Consider the following 19,684-nt stretch of genomic DNA (forward strand, 5'->3'; position numbering starts at 1 on the left):
TTTCACACAGTCCGTTTGATCTCCTGTCTCGGAGAAAAAGATAAAGATTCTGTCTTGCTCCCTAAATTTGCACACACACACACACACACACACACACACATTCACACACAGGGATAGTCAGGGCCACAATGAGGAGAAAGTGCCTAAATTACCTCACAGGGACATATTACAGAAAATTGACTTTTTTTTAATAGTTTGTAAACAATTCTCTGGTCTCGAACATGCCTGCCCACCCATCAAGTGTGAAATTAATAACGAAGGCAATCCTTTCTCATTAGCACATTCCTGAAATTGTTTCTAAATTGACTGTTCATGTAACTGCCCGTCCATGGTGTTAAACCACCAAAGATGAGGCAGCACTTTCGATCCACCACTGTAAAGTGATGGCTGAAAATTACATCTTTATGAGTGCTTGGTGACATCTATTTACCCAGAGGTGACACGGTGATCCACTGGTTATGCAATACCTATTATATTATCTGTTATATTTTCCCTATTTTGTCAGATATTTTAACTTGCGTTCCAAAATAAATAACACCCACTTTAGTTGATGTCCTGAAGTATCCGACACATTACAACAATGTGGTGTTGAAAAGTACAATTACTTCAACTACTATACTTACTATAAAGGTCATCATTATCATCATCATCATCATCATCATCATCATACACACACACAAAACATGGGAGCATTGTTATTTATTCAAGGTGTGTTTTAATTCAGCACAGATCAGACTGCTGCCGCAACAACTTTCATAAATACATGTGGGTAGGGAAATGTGGCATTGTCACCAAAGTCATTTGATGTTTTGAAGTAGACAGGGAAGTATGGATGGGCTTTTATCTTGTGGTTTTTATCTTGTTGTAACTTAAACTCTGTTAGAATATTTACAAAATACAAAATCATGTCGAGAAAACACAGATATACAGGTGACACCTACTGCAATTCAGCTGCTCGTATAAGTACGGCTCTAGCTCAACATGTTCTTACAACAATTTAGTAGGTTATTGTCTTGAAGTTTCAAATTCATGACTTTGTAAAGAGTTTTGAGGTAGGGGATTACATTTTCAATACCTTCGTTAATTCTCGAAAACAAAGAGAAGCTTTTTCAGGGAGCTCCCCCAAATCTTTCCCCAAATTTAAGACACACTACTGCTAAATTCAAATGTGTCCAAGTAAGAATAGTGCTTGCGCTACAACTTCAATTCTGATGGTTTGAAAGTCATACTTTTCACCACTTGTGTGAAATGGAACCAAGGCAGAAGAAGCAACGTGATTTCCTCTCGCCTCCTTATCAGGGGCATGCATGTTACACATCAAAGGTAGCGGGCCACATACAAAGAAGAAAGATGACGCAAGCCCAGCTTGTCTTTAAATAGCAGGTGCACCTTTCCCTTTATTATAAGGTTGAATGATCGCGAAAGCAAATGTCACTATCGGCTGCCACGCGGCAGGGGATTAATGGAGAAACACATTTTCAATTGAAACACAGTCAATAACACACTGTATGTGGGGAGAGGACCTCAAATTGATCCCTGACCAGCACATTTCTAATAGCGTCCTCTCTCTTGCCATGAAAAATTAATGAACATGGCTGCAGCTCTGCGACTGTTCCAAGGCCTTCTGCTGGAACCGAACTCGCCATACTCTGTCCATGAAAGGCCGCAGATTGTTGGAAGGCTGCAGGGCTAGAGTGGAAAGAGGAGTGAGAGGGTTTGCGTGGAAGGAGGAGATTGGCGGGGGAGGTGGAGGAGGGAGGAAAGGGACGGCGTGGTGAGCGAGGAGGATGGAGGGAAAGAGGGATGAGAGAGGGACGGGAGAAGGGTGAAGGTAATGAGGTAGGCTCGGGTGGGGGTGGGTCAGTGAGTGAGCGAGCTGACCTGGCTGGACATCAGGAGAGGGGTGTGAGGCGGCGGAATGAACTGTGGAGAAAGCTGGGTGCTGTAAAATTAAATGATGGAGGTTGGCGAAAGGAGGGGTCAATGCAAGGGGAGGAAGGCTGGGGACACCCAAAGCCAAAGGTGGCGCAAAATCCTCTTGTGGGTTCATGCGTAGGAGTCTTTCTTGGGGATTGGGACCTGTTGGCATTGTGGGAGGATTCTGTGTAGCCTTGATTGAGGGTCGAGGCATGTACGCCTCCTCTGGAGTCCCACAGTCGTCTTTCTGCGTGGCGCATGTGAGGTTTGTCCCCACGGGCACATCTGTGCTCTCTTCACTTTGTTCCAGAACTTTCTGCATGTGCTCTCTGGCCTGTTCCTGCAGGAGCTGATACTTGTCCATCTCCTCTGCACTAAAGCTGATTGGCTGAGCTGGCCCTGCACCTGTCTTCTTGTCATCAGTCCTCATCTCCACGGCGCATAGATTTGGTGTATTGCTTTGGTTTGACTCAGCCAAGCCCAAAGGATGTTCACTGTCCAACTTCTGACTCACCTCCTCATCACCACCCTCCCTCTGAATTCTTTCCAACTCTTTTTTTCTCCTCCTGGCTTTTGTCTGGATTGCAGGGAGCTTCCCAATGAGGGGGAGCTGCAATGTCCGCATTGGTTTCTGTGACACGGAATCACTTTGGCATGGGATGCTTTTGTTTGTGGTCGTAGAAACAAGAGGTCCATGATCACAGTCGGACAGTGACTTGGTCCTTTCCAGCTGAGACGTCTTGCTGTCACAGATATGTGCAGTGGGGTCTGATGAAGCATCTCCAGCGCTGAAGGTGAGGTCGGCTGAAAGAGATGTGACTTCACTTTGTGCGTTTAGCTCAGATGGGAGCCTCCCGCGCATCATACCTGAGGAGGTGCTGCTCTTGCTCCACTCCCAGCTGAGCTCGGACACACTGCTGATGCTGCTGCTGCTGCATGGGCTGCAGGAACGTGGCCCGTGGCATCTGCTGGACTCGTATGGTTTGAACTCCCTTGGCGGACTGTATACCCGCCGACTTGTCCACCATTCAGGGCTAGGCACGCACATAAAGTTCGAGCGTCCTGTGCCTGCAGATCCCCATGCACAGCTGGGGCTCCTCCTGCTGTCGGTACCGGTCCTGGACCCTGAGCTGGACCTGAGTGTCCCCCTTTCTTCCCAACTGTCACTACTTCCCAATGTCAACTTGTCCCAATCTACATCTTCCATGCTTGCTCTCCTGCTTGTCCTCTCCCTGCTGCTTGGACTTATGCTGTACCGACTTCCCCACTCCCATCCTAGCGCCTTCTTTCTCCATCTCCATCCAGAATTCAGTCTGCCATTGTCCTCAGTCAACTCCCACTGGTTCGAGACCAAACCTCTGCCTTTGGAACCAAAGTGCCTCCCGCTTTCTCTTCCTTTGTCTGTCTCCCCATAACGTCCTAAACTACTTCTGTTACTGTGAATGAATCTCTTGTCCCCGTGGAGGAGTTTTCTCTTTCTCGCCGGGCTGCCACTACAGCTGTTGTCAGGGTAACTGCAGTCAATGAAACTCCTGGGGTTGCTATGGTGACCCGATTCCCAAAACAGCTTTGTGTTAGATCCTGTTGAGAAAGAGTGTAAGGAGCAACGAGATCTCCGGGGGTCTGGCTCCCCTTCTGTGTCAGGCATGCATCCGGTAAACTGGGAAAAGGCGCGGCAGGGTTCCCCTTTCTCCCTGCCGAGTAAGAACTGGGATGCTGAGCAGAGACTCCTGTGAGGCCTCATCTTCCTGAAAGAGACATAGACTGGCTTGGTCTCAGCTCTCTCTGGAAGGCAGCTGGTCCCAGCTCTCCAAACCGTCCCTCTTGCCTCCATCTCCCGTTGTCCCTTTTTGTCTCGCCAACTGTCTCCAGTCTCTCGTCCTTTGGCGATCACATTGGAGACTGCAGAGACAACACTCCTCACTTTGCATCTTACTGATTTGCGCCCATTTGCGGACTTTCGCTTTCTCCCCGTCTTTCTCTTTGCCAGCTTGGGCTTCTTTGTGCTGTGTTTACTCTTTCTGCACGAGATACCTCCTTGCGAATGAGGATCGCTGGCACTCTTGCACGCGGTCCCGCTCTCTCTCTCACACCTTGCCGAGCCGATGCATGTCCTGCGTGTGCCAAGCTTGGTGACAGATTCTAATTTACAGCTTAGGGCTGAGATGGCTCTCTCCTCGATCCCCCCTGTGCCTGCTAATCTGTCTCCCGGAGGAGTCGGGGGGTTTGTGTCAGAGCTGTCACTGTGAGTGGGGTCAAATGGAAAGGAGGGCGCCCGCACATGATGCTCTATACTTAGCATGCGTGACGGCCCTTCTGATCCGCCCCCTGACGACGAAAGGTTTTTGTTCTCGACAAACTGGTGTGCTTCTGCCTCAACATTCTCCGCTTTTCTCGGTTCGTGCGCGGAACTCATCCCTTTTTGTAAACAGTAATGAGTGTCTGATGTAAGAATAGCTGACTCACTTGGTTTCAATTCATCCAGGAGATCACATAGCTGATCCTGTGCAAGTTGTTCTGCCGTTTGGGGTTGCTTTGTGCAGTTTGGGTTGCAGCTATAAGAGATGCATGGCTCACACTTGGTAAACTTCAGTAAACTGACAGGCCATGGAACACAGGTGGAACCATCTTTACACAGAACGGATATGTGCGCACCGACACCTGCTCCTGGTGCCTGCTTTCGCTCATCATGTGACGTTGAGTGTGCTAAATCACTGCTTTGATTATCTTTCAACGTCTCCCTTATTTCGGCGTCCTTTGTGCATTTTCCTCCCATTTTACTTTGACCAACACCCTCAATTTCCCTTTCAATGTCTTCCAAAAGGCCCTGAATCCGCTTTCTCATTTGCTGCCGCCTCTCTTTCTCCTCCTCCTCCTGGTCAGAGAAAACTGAGGCGGAGGGCTCCAGCCGCGGCCCCCTTCGCGAGAAACAGAAGGACACCCCACGCCTGCCTCCGACTCTCCCCCGGCCCTCCAGAGGCAGCTGGCAGCCCACAGGAGGACTTTTATCGGACTCTGGATGAGTGATTAGCAGGGACTCGGTCGGAGTGAGCAGTGGTGTTTGGGAGAGAGGCCGGCGTGGATTTTCTCGCTGGTGGCTCAGTGGAGACGTACCACCGTGTTTGGCTGGGGGCCTGTGTGTGTGTTTGAAAGCTTCAAATTTGTCCACAGGGCTGCAGGCTTTGTGCGCGGTGCTTTTGTCTTGCTGCTGGCTGACAAGCCTGACAGCAGTCTGGAGCTCAAAAGTCCTCCCTTGGCCACTGTAATGACAGTTAATGCACAACATATTCAGTTTGTTTGCATTCAATCACTTTGGACAAACACTGAGTGTCAATTTTGTCAAGCGATATTAAAATAATTTCACGATTGCAAGCAGATTTGATCATCTTCAAACATGATCATGGCATTTTGATTGGATAATATTAAAATTAAAAAACAGAAGACAATCGTTTCCATTTTTCACCTCAAAATATTGTACTTATCAAATAAGTATAAACAGATCTGCTCTCTTTGATCATATTTTCTGGTTACGGTAATGCAGAGTTATGCTGTAATTGTTTAATTTCATGAAGTTGTAATGTTGTGTTAAAGATAAATTAAAGCAGATGGCAATTATTTGCAAATGGTGTTCTACCTGTACGTAATTGAATATACTACAAAGACATGATATTTCACATTCAAATTGACAAATGTTATTGTTTTTACCAAATACTTAAAATGTTATGGCTCAAACTATTTTCAAAAAAAGCTTGGACAGGTGGCAAAAAAAGACTGAGAAAGTTCTGGAATGCTCATCAAATACCTGTTGGGATATTGTATATGGTATATATTAGCACACATTTTTTTTCTTCTAGAGGGGTAAAGGAAACATCTTTTGGGGAAGGGGTCCTTATTTCTTTCAAGGTGATGCTGCACCATTTGACAACGATGCCCACTCTTACTTTGTGAAACGATGACTTTTTCCTGCAATTTTTTTCCTTTTAAAAACGTATTCCCAATAATATTTGATTCACATCATTCTTTTTTTTCATATCAGCGTGGCCCGAAAACACCTTTCCAAGAAAGCCAGTATGCTCATGTTATATTTACTTCACCTGTGGCCCATCGAGGGCGACTGAGTGCTCCCACATCAGTGCATGCAACCATCAAATTGAAGAAACATTGAATTGATGTGACGCACTCTAACCTCTGTGGAGTCCTGATCTTATTTTACACGTCCACACACTCACCGCTGGCGTTCCTGCTGCAGCCGTGCACGCTGGTGCAGGCGTCGGAGAGCTTTCTCCTGTTTGCGTTGGTCTTTCCATGACTTAGAGGCCACGTTGCGAGCAAACTCCCTCTGCTTGAGTTCCTTCAGTCTCTGCAGTAAACACATATTAAGAAAAAGGTTGAGTGACTCCCCTCAAGCCTCTTATTTGATTTTCAAATTGCATCTAGCAGTTTTGGATGTTTCTCCTCAAAACATGTGCCCAATTAACCACATTCAGAATAGATGAAAGCGCCTTTCGATCAATGCCCAGCATGAGCACAAACCAAAAAATAAAAACGTGATGAATGATGATGCGACTTTTCGACACCAAAAGTGAAATTTATGATTTTCAAGACGAGGAGGCCGTCATCTGTCAAAACAAATCGCTGATGCACGTTGTCATGTGTTAACATGTTATACATATTTTAAAAGCTGAGTTTCTGGAGATTTGAATGGGATAGGGTACCATGTTACAATTGTCAAATTTGAACCGAAGCTTGGGGAGACTTAAGCTTTGATCCTGTAGTGTTTTGAAGTCCTAATCAACATTCTAAATCCATTTTCAAGGCAGATATTGTGAAACATCCATAGGTCAGTGACGGGAGCACTTACACTAATTCTTACTCTATGGGAGAAATATTCATAATGTGACATTTTGAATATTTCAAAAAGTGACTATGCTGATACTCCAAATGGTTCAAGAATAGCTAAAAATTGACTTTGGGTGCACTTTTCCACAGGCGTTTTCGGCAAAGTTGCCCTCGGTTTAAGGGGTTAACAATTTCAACTTCTGATCTACTAGCATCTATTTCAGGGTTGTTTTTTTCTTTGCAATTAAAAAAAATAATGAGTAACTTTTTTTGCCCTTGTGGTTTAAAACAGCCATTATGTCTTGACAGTAGCACGTTATCAAAATGATCTATTAAAAAAATCTGGCATCTCTGTCAGGGAGATTTTGTTAATTGCTTGTTGTTATACATATCCTGTCTAATGGACTTTATGCCCTAATGTCCAAGACGTATGCCTGATTCGATGTTAGTGGAGGGCTTTGTGTATCCCACCGTTCTTAGAGGCGAAGTTGTCTTGGGCTTTGTGCCCCTGTCAGGCTCACCACAAAAATGAGTTTGACATTCGTTTTGACATATTAAGTACCCAGTCAATGTGTGAATTGTACACAAAGCATTAAAACAGACAAGGAAATTGTGTGTATTTACAGCAACCGCGATGGGTTCAAGGCCCAACCCCATGAATGCGTCACAGTGCTGTGAAAAATCACAACCAGCTGTGCTTTGTGTGCGTGCGTGTTTACTACGTAGGTGAAATGTGTCTGTCACCGAAGTTGTGCCGATTCTCTCAAGGATTCACGCCACTATTTTCCGATTTCCTTTTCTGACACACTGTAATCCCTCCTTTATCCACGCTTGGCATGTGTGCATGAGCATGTTTATGTGCCGGTCTTTGTCTGCTTGTCTGCATCTGAAGGCGAAGGAGGGACTCGGGAGTTGGGGAATAGCTGCGGCATTGTCCACAGACATCCCTCCCAACCCTCTCTAACCAAACACGTGGAAATCTTGGCGTTAACCGTCACAATTTGGTGTTTACGTGACATATGATTGCATTTTTTTTCTGCAGTATAACTCGCAATATGATTGTTATGCTGTCAGGTGGGCCCCCCCCCCCCCCCACATGGTGTTACTCATTCCCACCTATCATCCAGAATGTATCACAGGCACTTGCATGCACACACATCAGATTAGCCCCTCAGACATTGGATCTATTTATACACTCACTCTCTTTCACACCTCGATCTAGCGCAGGAGATGACAGACGTCAGGTTAATCTGTGCTGAGTCTTACACAAGTGCTTGTCTTTTTACATTATTATTTGATGCTTAACATCCCACTATCAGCTCGCTGAGGACACTAATGCAGAAGCACTTTGTATTGGAGCTTCTTTTTTTTTTTAAATCGATGTGCCAGGATTAGCATCCAGCTAATAACACCCAATACAAGTACTGTATACAAAAATTATTCCTATAGACCGCAACAACAAGTTGTGTATTTGTTAAGAGGCTACTTCCTGGATTATGACAATTACCAGTAGGTATGAACAAGTGGGTGGGGCCATTTTCATACTGTAGCATTGCATATAAAATAGAAGGGCTGAAACTCCCCAAATAATTTGTTTTCAGACATGTATCATAAAATTTAAAATGTGCCACCCAACCAAAATTGTGAGGAAATTGCTTGTGTGTGTTTTACAGAATCCTAAAAGGGGAAAGAAACAAAGGAACCAAAAATAATTTTTGCGCTAATATATTAATGCTTACCTATTACTATTAAAGAGGTATATTCTAATCTTATTGCCTTGTTGAACTAACACAATATAAAAAAAAACATTTTTTTTTATGATGATAGAGTATCACAGTTAAGATAATTTATAATATTATATCCACTCTGTCCATGAGATGGACGGAGGTTAGAGCACCGAACTGCATACCAGTAATATTTAAATGTAGCCTACATATGTACTTTGAAACATTTTTTTATTATCATATTTCATTTCCTTTTTTTAAAACTCTTGTTAAGGGTGAATCAGTTTGCAAATTTATCTTAATCTGTCTGTACATTCCCTAGTTTGTTTTGCCACCCCTCAAAGAAATTTCATGGAAATTGATTGTGGAGATAAGCACAGGGCCTGCTAATTAACAAGCTAACCATGTTTGGTGGAGTTAATCGATATCTCTCAAACAGTGTCAATCAAAATACTATATTCAGATCTTCAATTAAATCCTACTTGTGTCCTGAGGATGGACTTGGAGTCAGCTTGTGTGCGTGTTTGATTTGAGGGCCTGTGTCAAATTTGGAGGGTCTTTCATGGCAGATCTCTGAGTAATATTAAGCATTCAAACATGGGTGCAAACATCATGAACCAGAGCGGATGAGGGAAGGAAGACGGGCGTAGAACGAGAGTGGCCATGCTCGAGGCTGTACATGATGATGAGAGCCAGAAAGAATATGCGAAGATGCTCCCTCGTGCTGGAATCACATCACCAGGTTATTGTTCTCTCATAAGAATGAATGCCATTGCTATATTTAGCGTCGGCAACAACATCTCAGGTGCTCACTTTCCTCCTTTGAAGAGGACTCTTATGTCATATGTCTCTGACATCATGTCCCCTCGCTTTCCCCGACGTGTCCGTCTCGCCATGGGCTGTCAAGTTCAATCAACACAAATCGATACTCCTTCAGATGTGCACAGCTTCGGGCCGTTTGCTGCCTCACTTCATTTTGGCGGATGTCTCCATGCAAATGTCTTGATTGCTCTTTATTTAAACGAAAGCATTTATGTTGTAACGAAGCAATTTCAGCCATGAGTGCTAAACGCTGAGACGGGCTCTTTTCAGACAGGTTTAACCCCGAATCGATGGTAAGGGTGAGGAGACGTCGCAAATGCAATCAGCTTCCATTTTCCAAAGCCAATACTCCTGCGGGGAAGCCGTCTTCAGCTGGAATTTCATCTGCCGTCTGCTTGCTCGGCAGCCAGCGTGCATGCCACTGTGTATGTGTGTGTTCTCCCAGCGCCAGTGGCTACTGTCAGCTCAGTGCCTCATGCAGCTTGTTTCATGTGCTTGCCGCTGGCTAAAGCAAAGCATTAACATTGGCCTGCAGTTGCTTCAATTCATTTCCAAAGAACAATGACAGTGCGGGAACCGTCTTATTTAATGTTCATTTCATGGCCCGGTGTGGGCGTCTGGAAGCGGGAGGCGGGCTGGCTCGGTTAAGAGATTGCTTGTGCGCGGCTAAGACGTCTGTACGTTTATTGTACCACTTGGCATGACAACACAAAGCCGAACGCGAGTGTTCTGAGAGCGGAACTTTCAGCTTGTTAGTCTAAAGCAGAGCTTGCGTATGGAAATGGGAATGAAAGCGGAGCACAGGAGGGAACCTGCTGCCGGGCCTTTTCTTAACGCACCATTGACCTCATCTTGTCCAAACTGGAATAATACAATCATACTTGAGTCATGACTAATAGTTTTGCTTTTGTTTTATTAGTGTGTGTGTGTGTGTGTGTGTGTACTGGTTGTTATTTGGAAGGAAATACGAATGGAAAACTAGAACAAAAATGCTCTTATACAAAGTAATATATCTCTAAATTATTATTACTAAGAGTTGCCATTTTATATTATAGTAGTACTGCATGCATTAATAATGAGAGGTTGGTCACTTGGTCAAATCATCCATTCATCCATTTTCTGATCCGCTTCATCCTCACAAGGGTCGCGGGGGGTGCTGGAGCCTATAGATGGTCTGGTTTTTGACATCCTTGGTCGGGAAGGGGCAATATCAGTACAGCCCGATTGTCTTTCTGTGTGCGGCAGGTCTTAGTTCCGTGAATTGCGCTCATGAAAAATATGATGATGGCTCAATGTGAAAGAAATTACACTTAAATTTTTTATTTCGCGGAACTACATACAATTGACTTCAATAGATGTATTATTTCGCAGTACAGTATTGTTGCGGTTGTCCTTGAACAAGGTATAAATACCCATGCTTCAACATTTCCCTTTCACGCTCGCCCTTGTGCATCTGTCTAAGGAGACTTCATACATACTTTCAGCAATAAAAAAAATTGAGCTTGCAAATTTGAAAATGAAACTCAAACGTTCCTCACTCTGTCTTCCCGTTATTGGCACGGTTTTGACCCGCCTCCACCAATGCAAATGGCCATCTCTTCTAATGCACATCAATATACATTTCTGCCTGGAGGCTCACTCTTCATCACTGATGTCATCGCTCCTTCGCGTCAGAACTCATAAGATGTCATCCCAAGGCCATGTGCTTCCTGCTGGGGTCTAAGTACCAGTCTATTCCTCCTCTTCACATCAAATATTAATAGCCTTTCGTCATTTCTCATCTCTCTCGTTTTCTTATTAGTTTCTCCTGATTGAAATTGAAATGTGATGAGCTTGTGTATGCGTGCTCGGTAGGGCGGTTGCATTGCAGCATTCTTCAAGTCGGCATGAAAAGCAGCCTTACATCAACGCATAATTCCGCAACAGGGGGGATCATAAGAAATGCCCGTTTGTGTTTTCCAGCCGCTCGTCATGTACCTGTTTGTGTGCGTGGTCGTAGGAGTTGATGTGGTTGTCAAACTCCTGGTGGCGCAGGTACTGCTTGTCACACAGCTCGCAGTAGAAAAGAGACTTCAGATCCTCCGCTGAGCAGCCCAATGCTCGCTCGGCACGCTCCTGTGGGATACACACACACACACACGCACTACGTCAGATAGAACAAGGGAGAACGATGACGAAAGGCGACGGAGGCAAAAAAAAATAGCGACAAAACATAAAGGCTTAGAGTGCGAGCCATGTACAGCTAATCTGCATCCCGGAGACATTCTTCGTAAGAACTCGGACATGTGCGCTGCCTATGGCCATTAAACTGCGTTCTATTAAAGTAGGTTGCTGTAGCATTGGCTTGAGGTTACCAAATTCATTGGATACATGTGTAGGCTGACTTGAACTTGGTGACACCCTCCAATGCGGGAAAAGGACAAAATATTGCACGATATTGCATAGTAAGTTCCACGGCACAATGTCAAATTGTCTGATGTCCATTCAGCCACTGGTGCGGCACATTTGTAGACAAGTTTGACTTCTTCATGTTATGTTATTCTACCCTATGTACTGATGGAGTCCACACTGTGCATCTAAATAAGCAATGCCGACAGGATTTATGACGGGCAACTCTGCTATGACTTCGATGCCATTTTTTTCCCCCATCCTTCTTGTTTTGTACAAAAAGTGAAATCATGACTTCCTGGACAGAATAGAGGAAAATACTTTTTTTTTTAAAATACGCGTTGACAACCTTGAATGATGGTTTCATTTTGCCGAACCGAGTCCAGTTGAGCCACCTAATGGGGGAGTGTTGAGCATGGCACCCTCAACTATCAGCATCAGCCTTCCTGTTGGAGTTAGAATTCTCATCCTTGCACCTTTTTGAGTTCTTCCCGCATGACAAAAACATGCATACTCGGCTCTCTGCAGCCTCTGAATTGCCTGTAGGCATGAATGGTTTGTCTGTATGAGCAAATCAGTCCAGTTGTATCGCAGCTCTCATCATAGGCTGGAGGTGACTTGTGACTCTCATGATGAAAGATGGAGTCTAATTGAAATCATCACGGATGTGGGTACATTTACCATCAAAGTTTAAATCAAGTGGAATACTGTATAACACACAAAGATAATACTCTTGTCCAAAGTCAGCTAAAATAGCAACCCTAATGAGGATAAGCACTATCAGGAACAGGACGTGAGGTCGGACCCAAATGAAAGACTCAAAGGCAAAAGAGTTCCAAAAACACACGGTTTAATTAACCGGCTGAGTAGGCCGTCAGCAAAGGCAACGGTATCCAGAAGCATCAAGCAAAAAAGACAAGGTCAAAAATCAAACGGGATTGAAGAGTACAAAAAGTCAGTGGCAAGAAGACGCACCGTTGAAAACGTGAAGAAAATGTACAACCAACTGGCAGCAAGACAGAATAAAACATGAGGTTAAATAGACGAGGCGATCAGGGATACCGAGGCACAGATGAGGATGGCACAATCGAGAGAAAGGTGAGCACAAGAAAAGGCGGAGGTGCAGCACACACTTACACAGACATCCATCCATCCATCCATTTTCTAATCACACAGAGGGACAATTTAAAGTGTTTCATTAACCTGCCATGCATGTATTTTGGAATGAGGGAGGAAACCGGAGTACCCCGAGAAAACCCACGCAGGCCGGGGGAGAACATGCAAACTCCGCACAGGAAGGCCGTAGCCGAAATGGAAACCTGCACCTCTGCACTGTGAGGCGGCCGTGCTCAACAGTTGACCATCGTGCCGCCCCACACAAACAGACGTGTCTGTAGAAAATAGATAAATATAAAGGACACGCTTTAATATGTACTTTGTGGAAACTTATATTTATTGTATCGACTGTTAACAAACTGAGAAAAACATGCCAGTTGCTCGTCTGTATGCGCGTTCTGCAGATGCTTGATTTATCATTTTAAACATACAGCAGTGGTGGCCAAATAACTAGTTTGTGTTGTAGGATCATAGTGGAGCAAACTGTTGGTTCACTTCACTCCCCGCAACCCACACTCACGCCCGTGACCAAAGCCGTGCGTGCCCCTCACTGACTTGAGTTTAAGTAAGCCAATCTTAGCCATGGCTGCTACATTGCTAGCACGCCCTATTCAGGTTGGAGTGTTGCTAAACGTGAAATGTCACCGGTTTGATGTTGTATTTGGAAATACCGCTGGGGGAGGACCTTCTCTTGTCAAAATAGCTTCATCTTCGGATGTCATGGCTGCCCAGCTGTACGTATGGTCAATTTGTTCCTCTTCCTTTCTGTTGACTGCTTTTTCTTTCTTTTTTTTGGGGGGGGGGGGCGGCGCAGATTCTTGTTATTTCTCACACATTTCCGCCACGTCTGATGGGGTCACTTGGCTCACAGCTCGCAGGTCTGTCTCTCTTCGGCCCGGTGCTATAAATGACAAACTATATCTGTTTTTCGAAACGACAGACTTTAATGAATTGAGAGGAAAATATGGAGGAAAAAGTTACATGAATAAAGTCCTAAATTCATGAAGAATTACCAGTAAGCTTACTGTCAAGAAAGTTATAAAAACAAGGAAAAACACATTTTTTTGTACACAAATCTAAATTAAACAGACCGAGATTACCACTTAATTATCATGTCAATGGTTTATTCTCATAATCTCACGTATTGCATAATCCCACATTTTTTTTCCTCCCGCTATTTTGACTTTATTTCTTACAAAAGTGTATTTTTGTGTCAAATAATTTCTTGTGTTTATTTTCTTCATGCAAGAAAAAACCTCAGTTGCATCAAAATGACACTCGTGGAGGGGGGTAAAAAAAAACAGCAGTATGGATCATCCATAATGCACCACTTGCACCTTTGTGTGTGAATATGCATGCGTGTCCCGGTTGATGTTTTTGTGTGAAGAAAAGTATCAGAGAAACAAACTCACAACAGATGTGTGTGCAGAACAACGACAGTCGTGGCACGTGGACTCCAGGGGATACATCACTAGTCTGCATGCTCACATCTGCCACTGGATTGCCCCCCCCCCCCCCCCCCATCTGAAGATATGCAGGATTGTGCACAGTAGATGAATGTGTGTGTGTGTATTCATTCCATGCTCCGCTTCAGAATGTAATTTCCCCCAGGCTGGGGTCTGCCAATAAACACTATTGAATTCTGTCCTACACTGACATGATGGGAATTTAATTTGAGCTAGTCGCTTCTTTCTATACTTCTTTTTCCAACTCCATCCTCTTGCCATACTCGTTACCCCCTTTTATAGCCCCCCATTTGCCCTTTTCTCCTTCTGTCGAACGCCTTCTCTGTGAAGCGAGGCCGGGTCATCCGGTCTGACAGTCTATATCACAGCTCCACATTACTGTATTATTACCATTGAGACTAATGATCCCTGATGTGCATATGAAGGTGATTTTAATTTTAAAAAAAAAAAGATGAGCAAAATGACTTTCTTGTCTTTCATTCAATCTGCAGGTACGCCAGATGGACAAATGTATTGGGACACAAGACCTCAAAGGAAGAAGCAATAATGCAACCAAATATTGAGAAGACTCCCTTCAAAGTCGACTCGCTCTCTGCTGGAAGTATGTTGACGCTACTGTCAATGACGCGTTGCCTTTTGAATTGCTCCAGCTTCCCAAGTATCGGCGAAGTGATCACAGAATCCATATTTTGATTTAATGAGGCATTTGCAGTTTCACAGTGCATGGGGGTCCGTGTGTACATCGACTTATCAAGGGCCGTCTTTGAGAGGCTCACCTCAACTTTGTTTATAGACCACAGAAACAACTACAACTGTCACAACGTGTTCTACAGGAAAAGTGAAGATAGAAAGCTTTCATTGTGACCCAACGATGCAAATGGAGAAAAAAAACTGATGTAAGGAAAACCTAAAAGACAACCAATGAGAGACATTCGACACCACTTTTTTTTCAGACAGATATTGTAATGTTGTGTGTAAAGAGTGGTTGTGAATCACCAGACTAATAAAACCTCCATAGGGTTGTCGTATAATGCAAATTCAAAATCTGCACCCTATAAAAGCATTTCATTGGACTTTGCAAAACATCCAATTAGCCTTTGTCGTTGATTGGCTGAGAAAACTGACATGTTTTTTTCTGGCTTATGCTCAGGTAAGGGTAGTTGCATTTTTACAAGTTTAAGATGATAAATGCGGTTGATTGCCTAGTGAAAGGCTGCTTGATTAAAAGGTGTCTCAATACTTTTGTCCATATTCGATTTGGAGTCAGAGTGGGCGGGCAGGCTGACAGGAATCTCTGCAGAAAGGTAAGTAATATACATTGATCCTGCATGTGCATGTGCATGCGCGCGTGTGTGTGTGTGTGTGTGTGTGTGTATGCTTAACGATCTTTCTTGCAGACCTAAAGCCATGACCAGGAAATGATCCAATCACCCAGAACGGCCTTTCTCTTGAGTGCTGCCTCTGTGATGAGATTGAGAGCAGCGCGTGTGTGTATTTGTCCCATTTGGGTTCACAAAACCTAATACCACATAATTGTATAATTATCTGTTGAAAAGTCAGCCGGCTGTTCACGAGAAAAGGCAGCGCTGGAAGTCACAACTTGCCATGCTGCGACTAGATGCGCTGAATTTATACGCTAAACATGAGTTCTCCTTTACTGTCATGCACCAGCAGCCATATGCAACATTCAAAGCATGCAGTCTCACACATCCGTCAACCCGATTGGAGGAAGAAAAAACACAACTAATGTCCACGGGCCTGAATGATCTCAATGCATTTCCAGGCTGGTCGTCGCTTTGTTTGCTTATGGCGCCAGCCATGCCACAAATAGGAAGACAGATCAAGCAGAACTGGCAGGAATGTAATTTAATCTGTTGCAGCCAAGAAAGTCACGCTTAAAGTGTTTTACATATGGCCCGTCTGCTTTTTCGACTCTGTGCACATTGCATAATAATGATATACAATATATTCATGAAAAAGATGCCGCAAGAGACAGTAAGTGTGCCGTGCAGAATGCATCCTCCTTTTCACCACCTTCATATGTCTTCATTACCTTTGTGTATGCATTCGCTTTTGTTCAAAAATACCAGTATTATTATTATTTATTTATTTTTGCATTGCAACTTTTTCCAGTTACACAAAAAGGCTTTGTTTTGTTTTCTGCTGCTGCTGCAATTTGATGAGTGATTGTGAGCTCAGATAAAAAGGTTAATGGCAGACTGAATAACACTTTAAGTGACAATTTCTGTCTCTCCACACGAGTTTGGCAGCGGTGGCGAATCTGAACTGACAAGATTGCTGTAATGGCTCAATTTGTACTTTTTTCTAATTACGATTGCATCTGAATTATGTTCTGATCCAAACTTGCCCCAAAAAACAAAAACAACAACAACAAAAAAAGGACAAAACAAATCTCGGTATGCATTATTATGATTATAATCAATTCAGGAAGCAATGGGGCGAGGGGAAGAAAAAAAAGTCCAGTGGCAACAAAAGTGCTGTTATCAGATTCTCTCTGTTCTATGTTTACTGCGAAAAAGAGGACAGAATGCATACAGCACATAAATTAAGGGAGGTTTTCTTTGACGAAAGCTGTACATGCGGCTATTGCTTAAATGATTGCAAAAGTATGAGAACAGCACTGACTGAAACACATTACAGTTGGACATGAAAATTTAACTTGGTGAAAATAAAACGACATCACCTTCACCTAAAAGTTACGTACAAGCTGATGTGTAAAATAGACAGTTTGATTGACTGGAAATCAGCCCAGTCCATCGTAGTTGGCGACAGCCAATCACCGTTGAGAATGTAGTTACGTCACATGCACACACGCAACCCCCCCCCCCCCAAAAAAACAAACAAACCCTAAATAAAGAAATAAAAACAGAACAGACACATTTAATAAAATTTTAAATGCAACAAACATCAGCAAACTGCTAGTAACACGAGCAGTAATAAAACATGAATGTCTAAATTAACAAAGTAATGCATGCACAAAAATGAATAATTAAAACAGAACATTTTAAAATCTCCTTTTCAGTAAAGTTAATCATTTGTCCTTCATTTGCAAGTCGAGGATGCAAATTAGTACACCGGTTTGATCAGTCTCAATTATTATGTTCGAAAACCCCCAATGGTATTTGTCATGACTTTTACTCAGTCTGAAGAGCCTTGGAGAGGGTGGTTGATTAAATGCCCGTGGAAGCTGCGTTTGCAAATGCCCTCGTTTTCTGTCATGCCGCACTGATATTAATCTTGATATTAATCTAACCGTGATGCTTCAAACGTGTTAACAAGTTGGCCGTCTCGTTCGCTAGCCAGAGGCTGAGCTGTGCCGTATTTGTGTGTGGCTCGAGCGCGAGGCAGTTCTTACCTCGTATGTTTCGCTGGCAACTTGGCACATCTCTAGACTGTAACGAATGTTCCATTTGGAAAAAAATAAGAATACCTAACTAAGAATTACTCTCCCAGACCACCATTACAATTTCAGTCTTTGGGAATGCCTGCTTGACTGTGTGCTGATGGTACTGTTGTTGTCAAAGCTGGAATCATATTCATTTCAATATCATTAATAAATAAACACATTAATAAAATCAACCAATAAAACTTTATAAAGTTGTTATGTTATATGTTGTGTTTATTATTTTACTTTATGTTCACTGTTTTGTGAAGCGCATTGTTACAGCTGCAGCTGTTGTGATATTGCTATATAAATTAGGATGCATTGTATTGTATTGTATTGTATAATGCACTTTTCATACCAAAAAAACAAAACAGATCAAAGTGCTTCATACGGCATTTGACACAGACATACAAAAGAGCACGCACACACAGACACACATACTCACAGGTGAAAAATGATGACATTATGACCTAAGGCTGGGTACAGAGCATTCAGGCAAGCATCCAGGTTAGGAAAGAACACTTTAAGGCAGGGGTGTCAAACTCATTTCACATTGTGGGCCACATACGGACTCGGTAGATGTCAAGTGGGCCGAACCATTAACAGTATATCATACTGTGCTATGAATCACCAAAATATCATCTATTTCCTTTGTTTTGGTCTCAAGAAGCATTGATCGGCGCTTTCATATCATTTGCTGCGTTGGGTCTATCTCGGTGATATACTGAGACTGCTGTTTTCTTCCCCGATCAAAACAATGTTGTCTTCTACTGTGATCAAAACAGTGTGCGCCCTAGCCGATAATCCACGAATTGCATTTTATTTAAAATATTCATTCTGTGTCTTTAATGCACTTTTTTTCACTTTTAAATGATCCTGCGGGCCGGATCGAACCTCCTTGGGGGCCGGTTTCGGGCCACGGGCCGTATGTTTGAAACATCTGATTTAAGGCATCTGCATCAGGAACATATCACAAAATGCAGTCACAGAACACTGGAACTCTCAGTGCAGCAGCAAGAGCCACGCACGGGCCGCTCAGGCTGCAATGAGGCACGATGCCGACCACGGCCTAGAACCACTCCAAGAGCACAGGTCTTACCTCAAGTAAAACGCTGAAGAAAGTAAAATCATTCCGAAAAAATAAAACAACAGTATTTACTCAGTATAAACTATCATTACTAAAACGGACCAAACTTAACAGCATGTAGATTAAATACAATAAATAATTAAAAAAATGAAATAAAAATACAAGAAAATCATAAGAAAATCAAATGAATAATTTGTCATTAAAAGCTCAATGAAAAAAGGTTTTGAGCCTGCTCTCGAAAACAAAAAAATATCCTCCGTTGCTCAGAGGTGGACCGTGTCACAAATAGAGTCTGTAATATTGGAATGATGCCTCGCTGGGAGCGTGTCCTGACTTTATGAATGAGTAAAAGGCCAGAGCTGGAAGACCTCAGAGTTCATAAGGTAAAAATAGCCCAATACCACATAGACATTAACCTTTTCAGGGACAACACTTACTACAGTGGACAGCTTATCATGTTATATCAGGTTACAGGGTGCATGAAAGGGTTAAGAAAAAGAAAAAAACCCTCTTAGCAATAAAAGATGAAAATAATGCAACAAGCACATTTTTCAGCTCCGATGGACGGCAATATTGAAGTGCAATTTTTGAATATGCTAGTTTTGTGTGGGAAGGGTGGATCTGTTTGTAACCAACAGGTGGCGCTGTAGGGCTCCTCCTACAGCAGCACACCTGTTAGGCATCATGTCATTAGGGTTTCTGTTAAAAGGACTCCCTGCCCGACCACTTTGTGTTGGCTCATTGTTTTTGTCACTGTTTCTGTGAGTATTTGTGCTCTGCCGCCACCACCGCCATGGGTTTTTGTTTGTTTTGTTGTGGGGGTTTTTTCAGGACATTTTTTTGGAGTTAGTTTTCTCAGCGTTTTACATTGTGTTAAGTCTAACCTGCTCCTCCCTCCTGCCTACCTTTTGGGGTCCTC

At 43.4% G+C, this 19,684-nt stretch overlaps 1 protein-coding gene and 1 long non-coding RNA gene across 3 annotated transcripts in view; one reads left to right on the forward strand and one right to left on the reverse strand.

Moving 5' to 3' along the window:
* Positions 1-670: 670 nt before the first annotated feature.
* The window catches only part of znf804b (zinc finger protein 804B), a 45,138-nt gene continuing 26,124 nt past the window's right edge, over positions 671-19,684 (reverse strand). The window contains exons 2-5 of one of the 2 annotated variants that reach the window (XM_086112599.1): positions 11,280-11,417; positions 6,147-6,277; positions 1,882-5,177; positions 671-1,689 (exon numbers count right to left, since the gene is read on the reverse strand). In XM_086112599.1, the coding sequence (XP_085968725.1) occupies positions 1,583-1,689; positions 1,882-5,177; positions 6,147-6,277; positions 11,280-11,417 (3,672 nt within the window). In that variant the 3' untranslated portion in view covers positions 671-1,582. Of the gene's footprint in view, positions 5,178-6,146; positions 6,278-11,279; positions 11,418-19,684 lie in introns of both variants that reach the window. The other variant, XM_086112598.1, reaches the window with a different exon arrangement.
* Positions 15,531-18,004, forward strand: LOC147203744 (uncharacterized). The gene is made up of 2 exons (XR_015101065.1): positions 15,531-15,576; positions 15,670-18,004. It is a non-coding gene; the product is annotated as an uncharacterized LOC147203744 (long non-coding RNA).

Source organism: Hippocampus guttulatus, chromosome 6 (assembly GCF_054856545.1).
Source record: "Hippocampus guttulatus isolate MCC_2025c chromosome 6, RoL_Hgut_1.0, whole genome shotgun sequence".
Lineage (NCBI taxonomy): Eukaryota > Metazoa > Chordata > Actinopteri > Syngnathiformes > Syngnathidae > Hippocampus > Hippocampus guttulatus.